The sequence below is a fragment of the Malaclemys terrapin genome, chromosome 8 (assembly GCF_027887155.1).
Source record: "Malaclemys terrapin pileata isolate rMalTer1 chromosome 8, rMalTer1.hap1, whole genome shotgun sequence".
Classification (NCBI taxonomy): domain Eukaryota; kingdom Metazoa; phylum Chordata; order Testudines; family Emydidae; genus Malaclemys; species Malaclemys terrapin.
Window position 1 is genome coordinate 18,567,504 of NC_071512.1, and position 16,341 is coordinate 18,583,844.

General features: G+C 40.3%; 1 protein-coding gene across 4 annotated transcripts in view; it reads left to right on the forward strand.

The window, feature by feature from the left end:
* The window catches only part of STK32A (serine/threonine kinase 32A), a 90,558-nt gene that overhangs the window by 65,800 nt on the left and 8,417 nt on the right, over positions 1–16,341 (forward strand). For 3 of the 4 annotated variants that reach the window (XM_054036416.1, XM_054036417.1, XM_054036418.1), the window contains 5 exons: positions 3,289–3,378; positions 8,242–8,339; positions 10,681–10,797; positions 15,928–16,053; positions 16,190–16,231. In XM_054036416.1, the coding sequence (XP_053892391.1) occupies positions 3,289–3,378; positions 8,242–8,339; positions 10,681–10,797; positions 15,928–16,053; positions 16,190–16,231 (473 nt within the window). The remainder of the gene's footprint in view (positions 1–3,288; positions 3,379–8,241; positions 8,340–10,680; positions 10,798–15,927; positions 16,054–16,189; positions 16,232–16,341) is intronic. The other variant, XM_054036419.1, reaches the window with a different exon arrangement.

A 16,341-nucleotide genomic window follows, 5' to 3' on the forward strand; every position in this document is an offset into this window, starting at 1 on the left:
TTTTGAGAACCGCCTTTCTGTCTTCGGATGTGTTAACACAAGTAGCAGTTTGGCCTTGCAGGTTTCTCACAGAGAGGGGGAGACACAGAAATGGAAAAGCAAGAGGCCTAAGCTGTGGGGAATTCAATCTTACCCCTTATCTGTTAGTCTTAAAGGTGCCACAGGAGCCTCTGTTGCTTTTTACAGATCCAGACTAACACGGCCACCCCTCTGAATCTTACCCCTTATCTCTCTTGGCCTCAGACTTGTTATATACATACACTTTATGGTTCTAATACAGAAATTCCCTGATATGGTCCAACATCCTTTGGATTGAAGCAGCACTGCAGAAAGGTGCCAGATTGATTTGCCTGCTCCATAATTGTGGTTCTGAATTTAGCTAGGAAGCAGTAACGTACAAAGTGCCTGCAAGAAAATGTATGCATCAAAGAGATGAGGTAGGTGGAAACAAAAGGAGGGGAAAAGCCAGGCAAACACGTTCTTGGCAAGTGGCAAAACCCTTGTGTCAGGCTGCCTGAAATTTTATACAACAAACTTTGCATGCCTTCTGCTGGGAAGTCCGTCTCTTTAAAGCCAATGTTGTCAAGTTTAGAATGTTGAGATAAAAAAATTCAGGTCAGTACAAATGAGTTCTCAGTAATAATTACCCAGACACTAGTTTTAATATGATGGATCAAAGATAATCAACATAATAATTTTAACATATGAATTGTTTCTTACCAAAGAGCTATGTGGATCTGCCTCTTTGGGCCAGGTACAGCTGCCCTCACTGAGTGGCCCACCCTTATGAAAAAATTTCTCTCCCATTTGAGAGGAGCGGTCTAGTTTACTTACCTAAGATAGAAGTTGGTGATTCTCTCCCTTTAACCTACAGGTCCCTGTGGTCTGCTCACCAGCCCTTGAGTTCACTCACCTATAATTTTTTTTACCTTTGGGAAGGGACTCATATTTGCTACTTCCCTGTGTATAGCCCTAATGAACACTCAGGAACAAGACAATTACAACCAACCACCTGCCTTCCCATCCCTCCAGAAATTACTGCTCCCCCCCCCCACTTTATTTAATTTTGTATTTTGAAGGGGATGACTATGGCTATTTAGAGAGAGGTAGCAATGAAACTGGCAAATTATCAAAGAGGATAAAAACTTGGAAAATATTTTCCAGTGTGGTTCCTCCACCCCCACCCCAAGAGTGGATTTCACCACATTTAACAAACTTCCCATGCCAAACATCCCAGTTTTGCTGCTAAGGGTTCATCAATACAGAAACATTTGGTGCAGATCTAGCTATGTCCTGCTGGAGTAAGATGGCAAGACATTAAAAGCATGAAGTTATAAATGGGCAAGATTTTAGGTAGGCTAGAAGGTCAATGCTCAAACACTTGAAAGCAGCGGCACTTTAAATGAATGTTCTCTCTTGGAATGTGCTGAAGACCTTAGAAATGAGCTACAATTCTGGCCATGCCAGTTGAAGGTCACTGAGATAGCTGAAATCGGCATTGCTGTAACAAGGTCTGGATTACGTTCTTTCTCGATAGCGCAAAACATCTTTATGGGTGTCTTCTTTGAGTGGGTAACGGTATTCTGAGCCCATAATGTCACAGCCATATTGTAACATAACAAGGTGAATAGAATCAAGGCCAGAAGGGACCACCAGATTCTCTAGTCTGACCTCCTGCACATCACAGGCCACTAAACTCCGCCCGGTTACCCCTGTATATGAAACATGACAAGAAATGAATTTACCTTGAACCAAGTCTTTTATTTATAATGATCCAAGACAAAATGAAAAGGGGAGAAAGTAAAGGGAAATGTGTGCTCAAATCTCCCATTTGTGGGATTATGCATCAAGGAGTAAAATCCATTCCTATTAACCATTAAGGGACTATATTTAGATTAGATTTGTAAAAGCATGAATAATTTCACAATCGAAGGTGCTTCCCATGTGAACTGCTTAAGAAGTGGGCTGCCACATTCTGCCCTAGCTTTAGTTTTTGAGTGGTCTTAATGAGGAGCTTCATGCAGAGCACATTACAGTAATGTAATATTCCAGCTATTAAACTGATTGGAGTCATGTACTTGCAGTTTACCCCAATTATGAATAAGAGAGGCTTGTGCTCCTCCTGTTTACCAAAGTTTTGGGGGCCTTGGGCTCACTTGGAAGAGTTAGGTTCCCGATGAGTTACATTCCCAATGAGCTGGATCCCCTTCTACACAGGCACCTCCCGTGTCTCCAAGAAGGATCCTGGTTAGTTGAATGGGATGATTAGATTATTTAATCACTAGTTGATTATCAAGGATTTATTTCTTGATAAGTGATAATTCAGTCATCTATAACACTAATATCATGATCTTAATGAATTATTCTATGAAATATAAATTAATTGCAGGGCTTAAGTGTGATTTGGACCTTTTAGGCGTAAATTTGCTCTTGTGGTTCACTGGATGTTTCCTTCAGTTTCAGTGCTCAGAAAAATGCTGTTTTCTCTTTTATAGTCTAGCTTCTAGCTTGTATGTTTCTATCTACTTGTTGCAATTTTCATAATTTCTTATATCCTGTATACAACTGGTTAATGTACTATTAAAGTGCTGCATATCTATAGAGGTGTGTTGGGTGCTGCTGTGAGAAGTTTTACAGTGATGTGTATCAAACAGGATATCAGAAAATTTGAACGTCTGTTTCCCTTATGCTGTTCCCATAGACATGTTAATAATCCCTTCTGATAAGGTATTATTAGTCTGGACCTCATCTACTTTGTCATCCGTGTCTTGCTCTTCCAAAAAGGAAATGAATGGGTGACGTAGTACATTTTGTTATTGCTTGGATTCTTAGCAAGTTCCCAGTGTTTGTTTATTTACTTACTTGTATTGTGGTAGCAGATGGGAGCCCCAGTGATGGCCCAAGACCCCATTGTGCTAAACACTGTACAAACAGAGAACCAAAAAAAGCAGCCCTTGCCCCAAAGAAAGTATATACCTTGTTGTCCAGACTGCAGCAATTAGCTGCTTCCATGAGCCATTTATCGTCAATTGGAGGGGTGCGCCTTATAGTTAACTAGCAGAAAAAATATTTTGTTTCCTTTTCAAAAAACGTTTAGCACTGGATGCCGAAAGAGATGTTGTGAAGAAGGTTATGTTGCCTATGAAACCCCCTTTCCGCTCCAAATCTTCATACCATTTAAGAATGTATAAAGCAAATTAGGTCTGGGTTTAAAAAAATCTACTGGCAGCACCAGAACTGAACACAAAATAGAAATGAATGGTTTATTAACTCCAATTTTTCTTTCAGGACATGTGCACATCACAGATTTCAACATTGCCACGATACTGACTAAAGGGATGCAGGTCACCACGATCGCTGGCACAAAGCCATATATGGGTAAGAATTAATAAAAATCTAGGCTACTTAAATGGCCATTCTTTGTTTAATACCTGCCCTTAATTCAAGGGATATATGAGGATAGAAGTGAAATCCTTTCAGAAATCCTTCCACTCCTGCCAGGTAGGAATGCTGTGGTTTTAAGTGAGATAAGCCACAGATGGAAAAAGGAAGATTCTTTTTGCCAGAAATTTTTTATCTCCTATCTGTGAAATATTTTCATACGGATTTAGAATTGGGATCCATAGAGTGATTAACTATCAAAAAAAGTGGGGAGCCAGGAGAGGCCTGATGAATGCACTAATTTCAGTGACACTATTGTCATACTACAAGGCCTTGTTCAAGTTTCTTGTGCCCAGGTCAGATGAGTGTTAAATAAAATTTCACTCTATGCATTTTACAAATTTTAGTTAAGCTTCATAATCCCCTCTATGAGGTAGGTACTATATGTAGGATTATCCTCTTTTCATAGCTGGATAAACTGAGGCACAGAGCTGAATTAGGCTGTCTGTTACACTGGTGTAATGACTCAATCCTGCAAAGGGCCGAACATCACCTGTGTGTTGAGCATGGACTGAGAACCTTGCAGAAGCTGCTCAGAGGCACCTCTCGTGATTGGGGCCTCAATCTGAACTAACTACACTGAAGTTCATAGTGTTACTCTGGATTTAGACCAGCTGTAACGGCCAGCAGAATTTGGCTTGTAGAACTTGCATGAGCTGCATAGATCAAATAGCATGCCAAGGGAAAGAATGCAGGGTCTCACGCTGTAAGTTACGTTGGCATATAAACCCATGTAAGGAAGGGATGAATCAGGCTCCAGGAGTCCTGGGTGCTAATCCAGTGCTTTACCACTAGCCCAATATCCTCTGTTTAACATTGCATTCCTTTGCAAATATAAAATTAAAAGGACAAAGAAAAGCCAGTGTGGCTGCACAGTAGTATATAGACATTAAGATAAAAAAAATGCACTACACTTATGAATAGGGGCATTGGATAGATGCAAACATCACAGCCACAACTGGCAGGAAAATAATGAGAATGGTTTTCGATCTCATTTTGAAGATTCTTTTTAAATTATTTACCCTGTTGATATGAATGGATTTGTGCCCATCTGTACCAAACAATCAGCCCAGCTGCAGTCTAGAAACTGAGGTGCACAAGGGAAAAAGCTTGAAAATAAGCCGGAGGGAAATAAGGGCCAGCAGGATGAGTCAGTTCCCTAGTGCGCAGCACATTTGTGCACTGACCTTCTGCACGTGTTAAGTGTTATGCTCTTGCTAGGAAAATGTGGTGAAAATCTTTGGGTTCCCATTGTGCTGATAGCAGGGTCGGTTGCCGTGGTGACAAAGGGAGTAGGGACACCATTTTTCTTCTTCTGTCCTTGGTTAGGAGAAAGAACAAATGTCCACAAATATTGCATTATTGCCCTATAGAGAGCACAAGGCACTAATTTGGTCCCAAGCTAAGTAAAGTAGCAGGGCTACTGTGTGTATGAGTGAGGAATGTTGCTGTCTGGTGGTGGGGCCACAAAGTAGATCAGTGGTTCTCAACCAGTGGCCTGGGGTCTCCTGGGGGGCCACGAGCAGGCTTCAGGGGGTCCATCAAGCAGGGCCAGCATCAGACTCACTGTGGCCCAGGGTAGAAAGCTGAAGCCCCACTGCATGGGGCTGAAGCCGAAGCAGCTTTGCTTCATGGGGCTCCCTGTGGTATGGGACCCCAAGTAATTGCCCTGTTTGCTACCCCCTAATGCCGACCCTGGCTTTTATATGCAGAAAGTCAGTTGTTGTGATACAGGTGGGCCACAGAGGTTTTATAGCTTGCTCAGAAAGAAAAAGGTTGAGAACCGCTGAAGTGATAAGACTTGCTGCTACTACTACTCACTATAGGAGCTACTTTAGATCAAGGAGCAGCGCCCTCAGTTTTTGAGGTTGAAGGAACAGGGTTCTAGTCTTGGTTCCCTGGATACCTATGACGTTAATACAATAATGGTGTCTACTATATATGGTTTTATTACAGTGGAGGCACACACTAGAATCAGTTTATTCAGTTAAGCCAGACTGAGTATTTAAAATGCAGCATGCAGGGCTGGAGGTGAGTATTCCCTGCCACCGATGGGAATCAGTTCCAGGTCTGGATATTGCTAAACTATCACTGCCACAGATACTGTTTCTTTCTTCATCTTAATGCTATTCAGAGCAAACTCTTATGTCTTTGGAAAGTACCAGATCACACCAATAGCACAGAGTATTACACATTTTTTCTCCATGTGGAATGATATTCCAGCTGTCACTAAAAAGGCTGCATCTATAACCTCCCTCCAAATCTCCTCTGTCTACCCACCCACTCAAGTTTGGGTGAATGGAGCAAAAATACCCAGTCTGTTTTTCAGACAGAGCTTGCTTACTATTCTTGCTGCTGCAGAAATTTCATCTATTGATTTTCCCCAGCCACTAATGCAGAAAATTCTTACTTGTACCTCTTTAATTGCCAAACCAGTAAAATACCTGGCTCTTCAGAGACAAGAGGAGCCTGATTTTGACATCACTTTTATATAGTGTTGCCAACATTGTATTTCAAAAATAAGGGACTGTTTTCTTAGCACCCCTGCCCCACCCCTCTTCTCAATATTACCATCATCAGCAATAAATAATAATCCTAAGCAGTACTCACCTACATTCACCAGAGGTATTGCTTGCTGCTTTTTGCAGTACTCAGCAAGTCCCAATCTTGTTGTACAGAGATGAAAATAAGGGACACCCTATGTAATAAGGGACTGTTGGCAATCCTACTTTGTATGGGTGAAGTCAGAGGGGCTATACTAGGGTAACCCCACTGTAAGTAAGAGGAAAATCTGACCAACAGTGCACAGGAAATGGCTGACAAAAGAAGGTGCCAGATCTAGGGCAGTTTGAACTGAGAGGTTCCTTATTTAAAGTTAAGAAGTTATCTGTAAAATAGGCTATAAATCTGACCAACCATAACAGTCATGAAAGCATTTCACTGCAGATAGCACAAGGACCCTCACCTCACACAGCAAGGATGGTCTGTACAGGAAAGTTAAAGCATTATCTAAGGTTTTCCCCTTACTGCTGCCATCCCATCATAATTATTCCTTCCCTCCATGGGAGGCTCCTTTTATTAGCATAACAGAGCTGACCTTTCACCCTTCAGATCACCTGACTCAACCCTGTAGTATAAAAAGAAACATACAAACAAATCCCCCACACCAGATTTCCCCCTTTGTTTTGTTTTATTCCTTTGACACTGATCCTCACCCTTCACCCCCTAAAAATATCACAGCATTTTCCTTAATCTTTCACATGGAGCTAATAAGGTCAGGTCATCTTCTGACCCTGCCCTACTTCCTGTCAGGCTAGCAGCTTTCTACTATAAAAGCAATGGCTGTTAGGCCCATGCCGAGTTAGAAGTCACTCCTTGCTTTCCAGAAATATAGCTAGCATTAGGTCCATGTGTATATCTCCCAAATGCAGTGTTTACAATTTACCCTTTTAAGTTCTGCTAGACAGAAAGTGTTTTTGGATTCAGATAAAGGAAAGAGGATATGAAGGAGGAAATTAGCTGACCTCTCAAATAAAAAAGGTTGAGACGGCTCTAACTTGAGAGTGAGGACATTTCCTGCAGGATAAAAAGAGAGGATAGCTGGGTTAATATTAGCCTTGGACTTGATAGAGCAGGGTTCAGTTCCCTGCTCTGACACAGACTTGCTTGGGGAAGACACGGAGCCTCTTTATGCCTCAGTTCCCCATATGTGAAATGGGGATAATAGCACTGCCCTGCCTCACAGGGGCTTGGCATGTTGGGAGGACAAATATATTAAAGATTGTGACGTGATCAAATATTATGGTGATAGAGGCTATATAAGAACCTAAAATAGATTGAATTCCCACCCCCTAGTCAGTTACGTAATATTAGAAAACTAGTTTAACCCAATGAGTGGCATAATTCTTAGGAGACATACAAACACTTTGTAACACCAAATTAATTAAATTTTTTATCTATTATACATTGAGTGTTTAAATAATACTTTGTATTTCTCCATCAAAGGCTCCCAAGACTCTTACATCCATTAATGGTTGTAATCTCACAACACCCCTTTAGGGTAAGAAAATAGTAATAGTCCTATTTCCCATATGAGGGAAACTGAGGCAGGGAGGCACTAAAAGTCTTGTCTAGGATCACAGAGCAAGTCAGTGACAGAGAATACTTCACACTAATCCTGTTTATACTGTCCATATCATTAGATTGCAAAGTCCAAATATTAATATGTGTTCAATTCTCAGTGTAGACATATATGAAAAGTTGGGTCAAACTATTAAATGAGTCAGATGCTGGTTCCACACCAAAGTGCAGTAATTTCCTAATGGATGGGAATTGGCCTCAAGTAACCATCCCACGGACACTACAAATAGTAGCAGTGACACATTATATAGACCTTGTCATGTAATGACCCCAAAGCATTGTATAAACATCAGCATTTAACTTAGCCTCCCGCCATGATTTTTGAAGTAGCTAAATATTACTGTAGATTATGAAACTGAGGCCAAGAGGTTAAGTCACTTCCCCAAGGTTAATAAGCATAGCAATGGCAGAGCTCGGAAAAGAACTGTATTTAGGTGATAGGAATCCCAACCAACCTGATACTGTCATCGCTTGTTAAAAACCAAAAAATAATCAAGTGAAAGACCGGGCAAAGGGGAACAAATTAAATATACGGTAACTAGAACAGTCTGGAATGCTTTTCACACCTTGGGACTGAAACATCATATACTGCTGAAAATAGTCAATGATTACTGTTTGAGACTCTGAAATAAAGCAAACAATTTTTTCTGTATTTTTCAGCACCTGAGATGTTTAACTCAACAAAACCTACAGGCTATTCCTTTGCTGTTGACTGGTGGTCTTTAGGAATTACTGCCTATGAGCTACTTAGAGGCCGGGTATTGTACATACAGCTGCATTCATTATTTGTTTGGGGTTTTTTTTTTTTTTTTTTTTACTCTTTACTGTTTTCAATACTGTATTGAAATAATAAGTGCATTTTAACAGAGATGAAAACAGGACGAGTAGGAATCTGGGCTTTAAAATCTATTATAAAACAGGCAGCAGAAATCAAATCTCCATCAAGATTCTTGTGATGGACTCATAAGAATTCAAAAAGAAACCACTGCAGTGCAGAATAACTCAGGGTGACAGGTTCTTGGAGTGTCCAACGCCCTGTCAGTTAACATAAGTTAGGCAGTAAAAACTGAGCCATCTAATTGATGGATAAGAATTCCAAAAGCAGGGACTGTAATAGAATTTAATCTGAGCTCAGAACACGCAAGAAAAAAAATTAAAATCATTTTACTATTGCATTAAGGCTCTGCAGTCTGAGCAAACATGAACCACTGTGTGTGAATTATTAATACAACACTATTCATGCCCTGTCATGCCTCAGTCTTTGGCTGTAATGTACTTGCAAAGTTTGGTGCATCTTGGAGAAGTCCTTCTAAACAATTTTGTAAAAAATAGATGGGCAACATGGAAAGTTGCTTAGCATGAAATAAGCTGTATTTTCCAAGCAAAAAGATTACATAACAGTTTGTGAGATTAAAAAAATACTCTTCAAATAATATTTACACGTCCAGCATATAGCACTTTTTATCTTTTAAGAAGCTGTGTGGGCAGAATGTATTTTAATTTATATCTATATATAAACTGATGTAAATTTTAAAGTGAATTTTGGGTGGCTCAAGTTTTGGGCCCCAACTTGGACAGGTTAAAAGGATATGGTTCTCAGATGTGCAGTGCACCCTTCCTGCAGCCGAGCACTCAAAACCAAAATCTCTAATCACTTTTGAAAATGTAAGTAATATATACTCACTTTATAATTAGAAAATAAAATGGATTGCGACACTGTTGCACTTACTATTCCAAGGCTTTTGACTTTGTGTTATTTCCAAATCTAGGTGTAGAAAATACTGCAGTATATTCAAACATCATAGCACAGCAAATTGATGATATTAGAGGTGACCACAGTATAATGTGCTAAACTTTTATAGGAAGACTTGAGTTCCCCAGCATTGTTTGCAAATATTCAGTATAATGCATCTGTTTCCACATATTAATTTGTATCTGCTCACATATATTTTAAAATGAACACTTATTGTCAACATACACCTCTACCTTGATAGAACGCTGTCCTCGGGAGCCAAAAAATCTTACCGCGTTATAGGTGAAACCGCGTTATATTGAACTTGCTTTGATCCACCGGAGTGCACAGCCCCGCTCCCCCGGAGCACTGCTTTACCGCGTTATATTGGGTCGCGTTATATCGAGGTAGAGGTGTATTTTAATAAAAATCTGGGAATTAAAAAAAACTTCAAAAACAAAATTATACAGCAATCCTTCCCTTGTATACACAAACTTCCCTTATTAATTTCAAGTTAAATGTTGAGCTGCATGTAGTTGCACGTACCAGTCAGATGTGCAATTGGTCTACATGCATTGTTACTGTGATTGTGCTTTGCCTGCTTGGTTGCACATTTTTTTTTCTGGAAAATGTAGACTTCGCACACTCCAAGGTGCAACATCCTCTCCATCTTGCATATGTATCCTAAAGGTCTGTGGCCAGAATTCAGGTTGGCATCTAAAATGAAAGCGAAGCGTCCATTTATTCCTACCTCTAGGACATTCACCATGCATAAATGAACAGCGCTTCCGCATCCTGAGCCATACCTGTGAAAATCTGTTCAACTATCTCTGCTATGAGGTGTTATTTGTTGTTCTTTTTTCCCTTTGCTGCTGCTATCATCTTTCCAAAGGAAAGAAGAAGCAGAGAGAAAAACCACTAGCCTCTACCTTGTCAATATTATCTCAAACTTGAGAAATGAACAGAAAATACCATTTACATTTAACAGAGAATGTTGAGAAAGTACTGGCCTTTGCAGTACCAGTAAATTAATTTCACTTTAATGGCCTTTTTAAGTACAAATACTGGCTTTGTCAAGGAAATACCAGCTGGGTGACAGCTCTACCCTTTGCTTTTCCCTCCTATTCATCTTGCTGTTCAAATGTCTCATTATTATTATTTGTTATTATTCAGTCCTGTAGTAATCTATTTACTTCAATTGAGTTAGCCTCTGCAGTGACTGACTTTCAATGGTTCAATCTAGAGCAGCAATGGGGGGGCTTGGAGAATGGCACAAAGAGACTCTGTTTGGAGACTTCTTGCCCTAGGAAGATTTCCAAAAGATTTGATTTTTTTTTAATGAAATGGTTTCCTTGTGTTTTTCACAGAGGCCCTATCACATTCGCTCCAACACATCGACAAACGAAATTGCTCACGTGTTCAAGACAGCTACTGTCATGTATCCTGCTGCTTGGTCTAAAGAAATGGTGTCGCTACTCAAAAAGGTGAGGGCAGGTGGGGAAACGGGATAACTCAGGGGAATGGCTATATTCACATCTAAGAAGGCATTGTGCTCACTGGCCCTTGGATTACTCCTTAGGTGTCCAGTGCAAATCTGGTCCAGGTCAGATCCAGTGTTAGTGACTTTCTCATGGCTCTTGGTGCCCTCTTTAAAATGACTAAAGGTATCCACACTGATATAATCACTAGCTGGAAGCCTTACTGACCGTGTCACCTCCAGGTCAGGGTACATTGAGGGCCCAGTAACAGGGAAGCTTGCATTGGTGTTGCCCCTGTTCTCAGGATATATGCAGGATCAGCGTCCTTCAGACTGGCCCAGTAGCCGCCTTTGTCCCTCTGAAATCATAGTTGGGAATTAGAGAGAGAATGAAATAGATGAAACTTTCTATTTTGTTGAAAAAAAACATTTTTTCCAAAATGCAAACTTTTCACAAAAAATGCTGATATTCTCACTTTGTTCCATTTCCCATATCATTTTCTGAAACAGTTTTTCTCGATTTTCACTGACATTTTTATCAACATTGTTTTCAAAATTGTTATAAAAACTGTTCGTTAACCTAAACCCATGATTTCTTACTGAAGGCAGGTTTTCAGGAAACAAAACATTTGATAAGGATTTCAGAAACCATTTGAATAACAGTCTTAGCAGAAAATATCATGAAAAAGGGTAACTAGTCCATTTTGAACCTTGCTAAATGGGAACGTCAACATTTTGAATGATTCCCCATTTACAGTCACATTCTGAGACCTATCAGTTAGCCAGCTTTTAATTCACTGAATGTATGCCATGTTAATTTTATCTCATTCTAGTTTTTTTTAATCAAATTGTTGTACGGTACCACATTAGATACCTTATAGAAGTCTAATTATATTATATCAACAGTTTTGCCTTTATCAACCAAACTTTTGTAATCTCATACGATCAAAAATATAATAAAAAAATATATTAAGTTAGTTTGACAGGATCTATTTTCCATAAACCATGTTGATTGGCATTTAATTCTTTATTAATCAAATCCCATATCAGCTGCTATATTATCTTGCCTGGAATCAGTGTCAGACTGACAGGCCTACAATTACCTCGGTCATTCTGTTTACCCTTTTAAAATATTGGCACAACACTAACTTTCCTCTAGTCTTCTGGAGCAGCCCAGTGTTCCCAAACCTATTGAAAATCAACATTAACCGTCCAGTGATCTCCTCAGCTAGCTCTTTGGAGCTCTTGGATGCACGTTATCTGGACCTGCTGATTTTAAAATGTCCAACTTTAATAGCTGCTGTTTAACATCTTCCTGAGATGCAAGTGGAATGAAAAGAGTGTTATATGATATTACTACATCTTCTGTTTTTTCACAAGTACAGAACAGAAATATTTATTGAACAGTTCTGTCTTTTCTGCATTATTATTGATGATTCTACCATGTCCATCTAGTAGTAGGCCAATACCAGTGTTAGGATTCTTTTTGTTCTTAAAGGTCGAGGTATGTCCCTCTTCATCATCTGCCATGCTGCATGTGTGGACACTTCTGACTCAGGATATGGGTCCCAGGCTGCTTATTCATCCACTTGCCCTGCTGCAGCAAGTGTTCTGCTGGTGATAGATTAGTTAGTCTCTGTTGTGTCCACAGCACCACGCCATTGGAGCACATAACTCTGTAACCTTTGGGCAGCTTGGATGTTCTCTCTGTCTTTCTCATACGCACACGGGTCAGACACTAACATTAATCACCTCTACGGAACCTGTCTTCATGCCTCAATGCTCACTGCTGCTGCCTGTGAGGCCCCAATTTATGACCACTCTCTCTCTCCCTCCAGTTTACAGTTCCCCATCATAGCATACTCCCCAGTCCTTGCTCTCTGCTGCCTGTGTACCTGTCCGTTATTACCAGGAGTTTTGGGAGTGGAAGGGGGGAGGAAGGGTTAGTGCACTTGTCCTTTTGAGTATAATTTTTGCCAGATTTCTCTGGCCAGCTCCTCGGAATGCTAGGGCCCAGAACTTGTTAGCATTTCTTGTTCTGTCCGCACTACTGATGCCTTTAGCTACCTGAAAGAATGAATTTCTTGAGACCAGTATTTCCAAAGCCTGTCTGCCTCAGATGCTTAGTGATGCTGTTCTACCTGATAACTAGCCCTACATATGAATAACTAGCCCTACGTATGAATAATAAAAGAATCCCTAGCATTTATGACAATATTTCTTCCTAAAGACTCTGGGTACGGTTATCCCCACCACTGAAATAGACGTGGGCTAGGCTATAGACATGGGAACAATTCTTCATTGGAAATGGAGCACAGCAGTGTTTTTAGGAGGAAGATTGAAAAATATCCATTTAATTAAAATTAAATGGGAGAATTTAGGAAAGAGGAATAGATAATACCTGAGCTAGAGTTTAACCAGGCCAAATAGCGAAACAGGGATCTTTATGCAGATGTCCTTTGTATTTCTATATATTTTTACCTTTGCTGGAAGTTTTATCCTGAACCACAACATGCTGTAAATCCCACAGGCTACCTCTTGAATTAATAATGCAGTATCACAATTTATTTAAATTTCCATGTGCCCCTTTGTATCTGGTTTAGCATCAATATTATATATGAGGCCAACTGGGATGTTAAGTTTTGTCCCATTCAAATATCTCAAGTGAATTTCATATTAAGGTTCAATGCGTTTGATCATTGGTAACAGACCCACATTACTTGCATTTTGTGTTTAAGCACAGTACTTGGAAGGGGGAAAATGAATTGTGAGTGATGTTTACGCTCAGCCTGCATATCATTCACACTCTGACAGCATAGACTTTGCAGCTCCACTTTATATCATTCACACTCTGGTTGCAAGCACTAATGCTAAAATGGTGTTGCAAGTTGTCAGCTTATTCATTACATTTGTGGAAGTTTTTTTATGGGGTTATTTTAGAATGTGCTACCAGAAGTTCTTGCAATCTTGAACCACAGAACTTGAAAGACACAATTCAATCGCTAACTTGTATTATAGCTAATATGAAAAATCCCCACTGGATTCATTGAGAAACGTGAAGACAAGTAGGATCACTGCCAGGGTTTCATAGACGCATAGATGTTAGAAAGGGAGGATGGTTCAGTGGGTAGGGTATTAGCCTGGAAATTGAGAGACCTGAGTTCAGTTTCCTGCTCCATCACAAATGACCATAGGCAAGTTATTTAATCTTTCTTTGCCTCAGTTCCCCATCTCTAATGTGGGGGTAATGGCCCTTGCCTACCTCACGGGGGCGTGTTGTGAGGATAAATCCACTGAAGGTTGTAGGGTGCCTAGATACAATAGTAATAGGAACCATCTGCATACCTCAATTAAATAAATATTAAGACAGCCAGTTGTTTCCTAACAATATAGAGCACTATCCATTGTGACTTCCACTGGTGTCCTTGGCAGACTATGATACAGCCTAATAGAGCTCACAATTAAAAACTTTTCTTAATATCCATACCCTGCATTTTTTTTGCATCCACTCTAGCTAGTCCCTCTGCCTCCCTGGTGTTAACTAAGTTTTCTATGCTGTGATTAGATGTGTCTTCTTTGGAAAGATGCCTTTTTGATCTGCAGTTTCCAATTTCACTCTGGTGTTGGAGACAGGAGAATAAAACGCCAAATACACGTACATTTTCAGTAGAAATTGGTGGGGAAGTGGAGTGAGAAATCAGATCCAAATACCGAGAAAGTGAAGATGAAGCTGGTCCCACAGGGATTTTATTTAAACTGGAGAGAGGGGGAAAGAAACATTGTAGAACCTGTTCCATTTTTCTGAGTTTCTGAGTGTGAAAGAAAAGAACCTGTTAAAACAGAGCACTTTGGATGACTTGTTCACACTCAAGGACATCTGGTGACATCTCGGTGGATGCGCCGCTTAACTTGCTAATAAGAAAGAACTCACTGAGCCGTTACTAAAGGAAAATCTTCAGTTGTAGCCAAGTAAGCAGCCCAGTTGAAAAGTCATTAGCAATGAGATTACTTTGGCTCTGATGCTGGAGTCTGTGTGTCGCACCCTGGACTGGGTGATATGTGGGACCAGAGAATGGACTGAGATCTCTGTGCTGTGAGTTTCAGGCCAGCACAGATTAAACGACTTGGCTTCTGAACAAGATTAAAAAAAGACCCTGCGCTAAATGTGTACTGATCTGTAATACCAGGTTGCTAACACAACCCTCTGGAGTGGTGCTGGTGACTCTTCCTGCTTGTACAGGCGGGCGGACGCCTGGAGCCATAGTCAGGCTGTTTAACTCTTACAATATACTCTCAATGGGAGGGTTAAGGTTAACTGCCCATCCAGACACTGCAGTCAGTTACGACTGCCCGAAAGCTAATGGAGAATGGAATCTTAACTAAGAAGAGGAGGGAGAGAGTGGACAGAGTTAGGGTCAATGACGTAGACAAGGGGCTACATTGTGCTGTTAGGCATCACTCTTAAGAGACCGGGTGGTGCATAAACTGCCAAACCAAGAGTAGCCCTGTTTGAGGCACCACTCCCTCCCTGCTACCCTCGTGCTCTGGGAATGGAGGAAATAATTTGCCATTGGCCTACAGCATAACAAATTACATCACCACCCAAACCAACTCAACTCTGCCAGCTGCTGTGTTGGGGAGCAGGAGAAGAACTCTGCCATTCCCCTCTCTCTCTCCCCACTTTATTGTGTGGTCTATAGCCAATAACAATGTAGCCTAAATTCTGTCCTCTTCCTACACATTGATAGATAGCAAATAACATTGATATTCGTGGTATCAACGATAAGCTTGAGGGTGTGCTTGTGTGTATATATTCCTATATAAACACAGATTGTTGCTCTTCAGAACTTTTCAATTTCCCTTGTAACTGCATAGCATTACTACTGTAGTATTTGAAGCATTCCCTAGGTATTCACTGAATAAAGAGAATAGGGTGAATATCATGGGATCAGTATCGAGCTAAGGCAAAATTGGTACATTTTAAAAAGGCAACTGCTGTACATATAGACAGATGTAGATTCACAACCATGTGATTGATATATATATATATATATATATATACACACACACCCTTTTTCTCCTGATTGTCTTCCCATGGCCTGGTGTCTAAACTATTGTGTTTAATTCCCATTGCCAGTTGCTTGAACCAAATCCTGAGGAACGTTTTGCTCAGCTGAAAGATATCCAGGACTTTCCGTATCTGGCTGATATTAACTGGGATGCAGTCCTACAGAAGAGGATAATGCCAGGATTCATTCCCACTGTAAGGCAATTTAAAAAAAAAAACATCATTTAGGATGTCTACACAATCAGAGTAACCTCCTATATACTGCACCTGATTCTCCACTACTTTGCACTAGATCAGAAAAGTAATGTACTTTTGCACACACTTTGCACAGGTATATATGACTACACAAGGTGCAAGGCAAGGGAAAATCCAGGTGAGAATTTTCATTTTATGATTAAGACTATTAAAGGGATAATTACCAATGTTGGATGCTCACAATTTGTATTATTGTTAGAGTTGGTAATGTCCTCATTAATTCTGTGT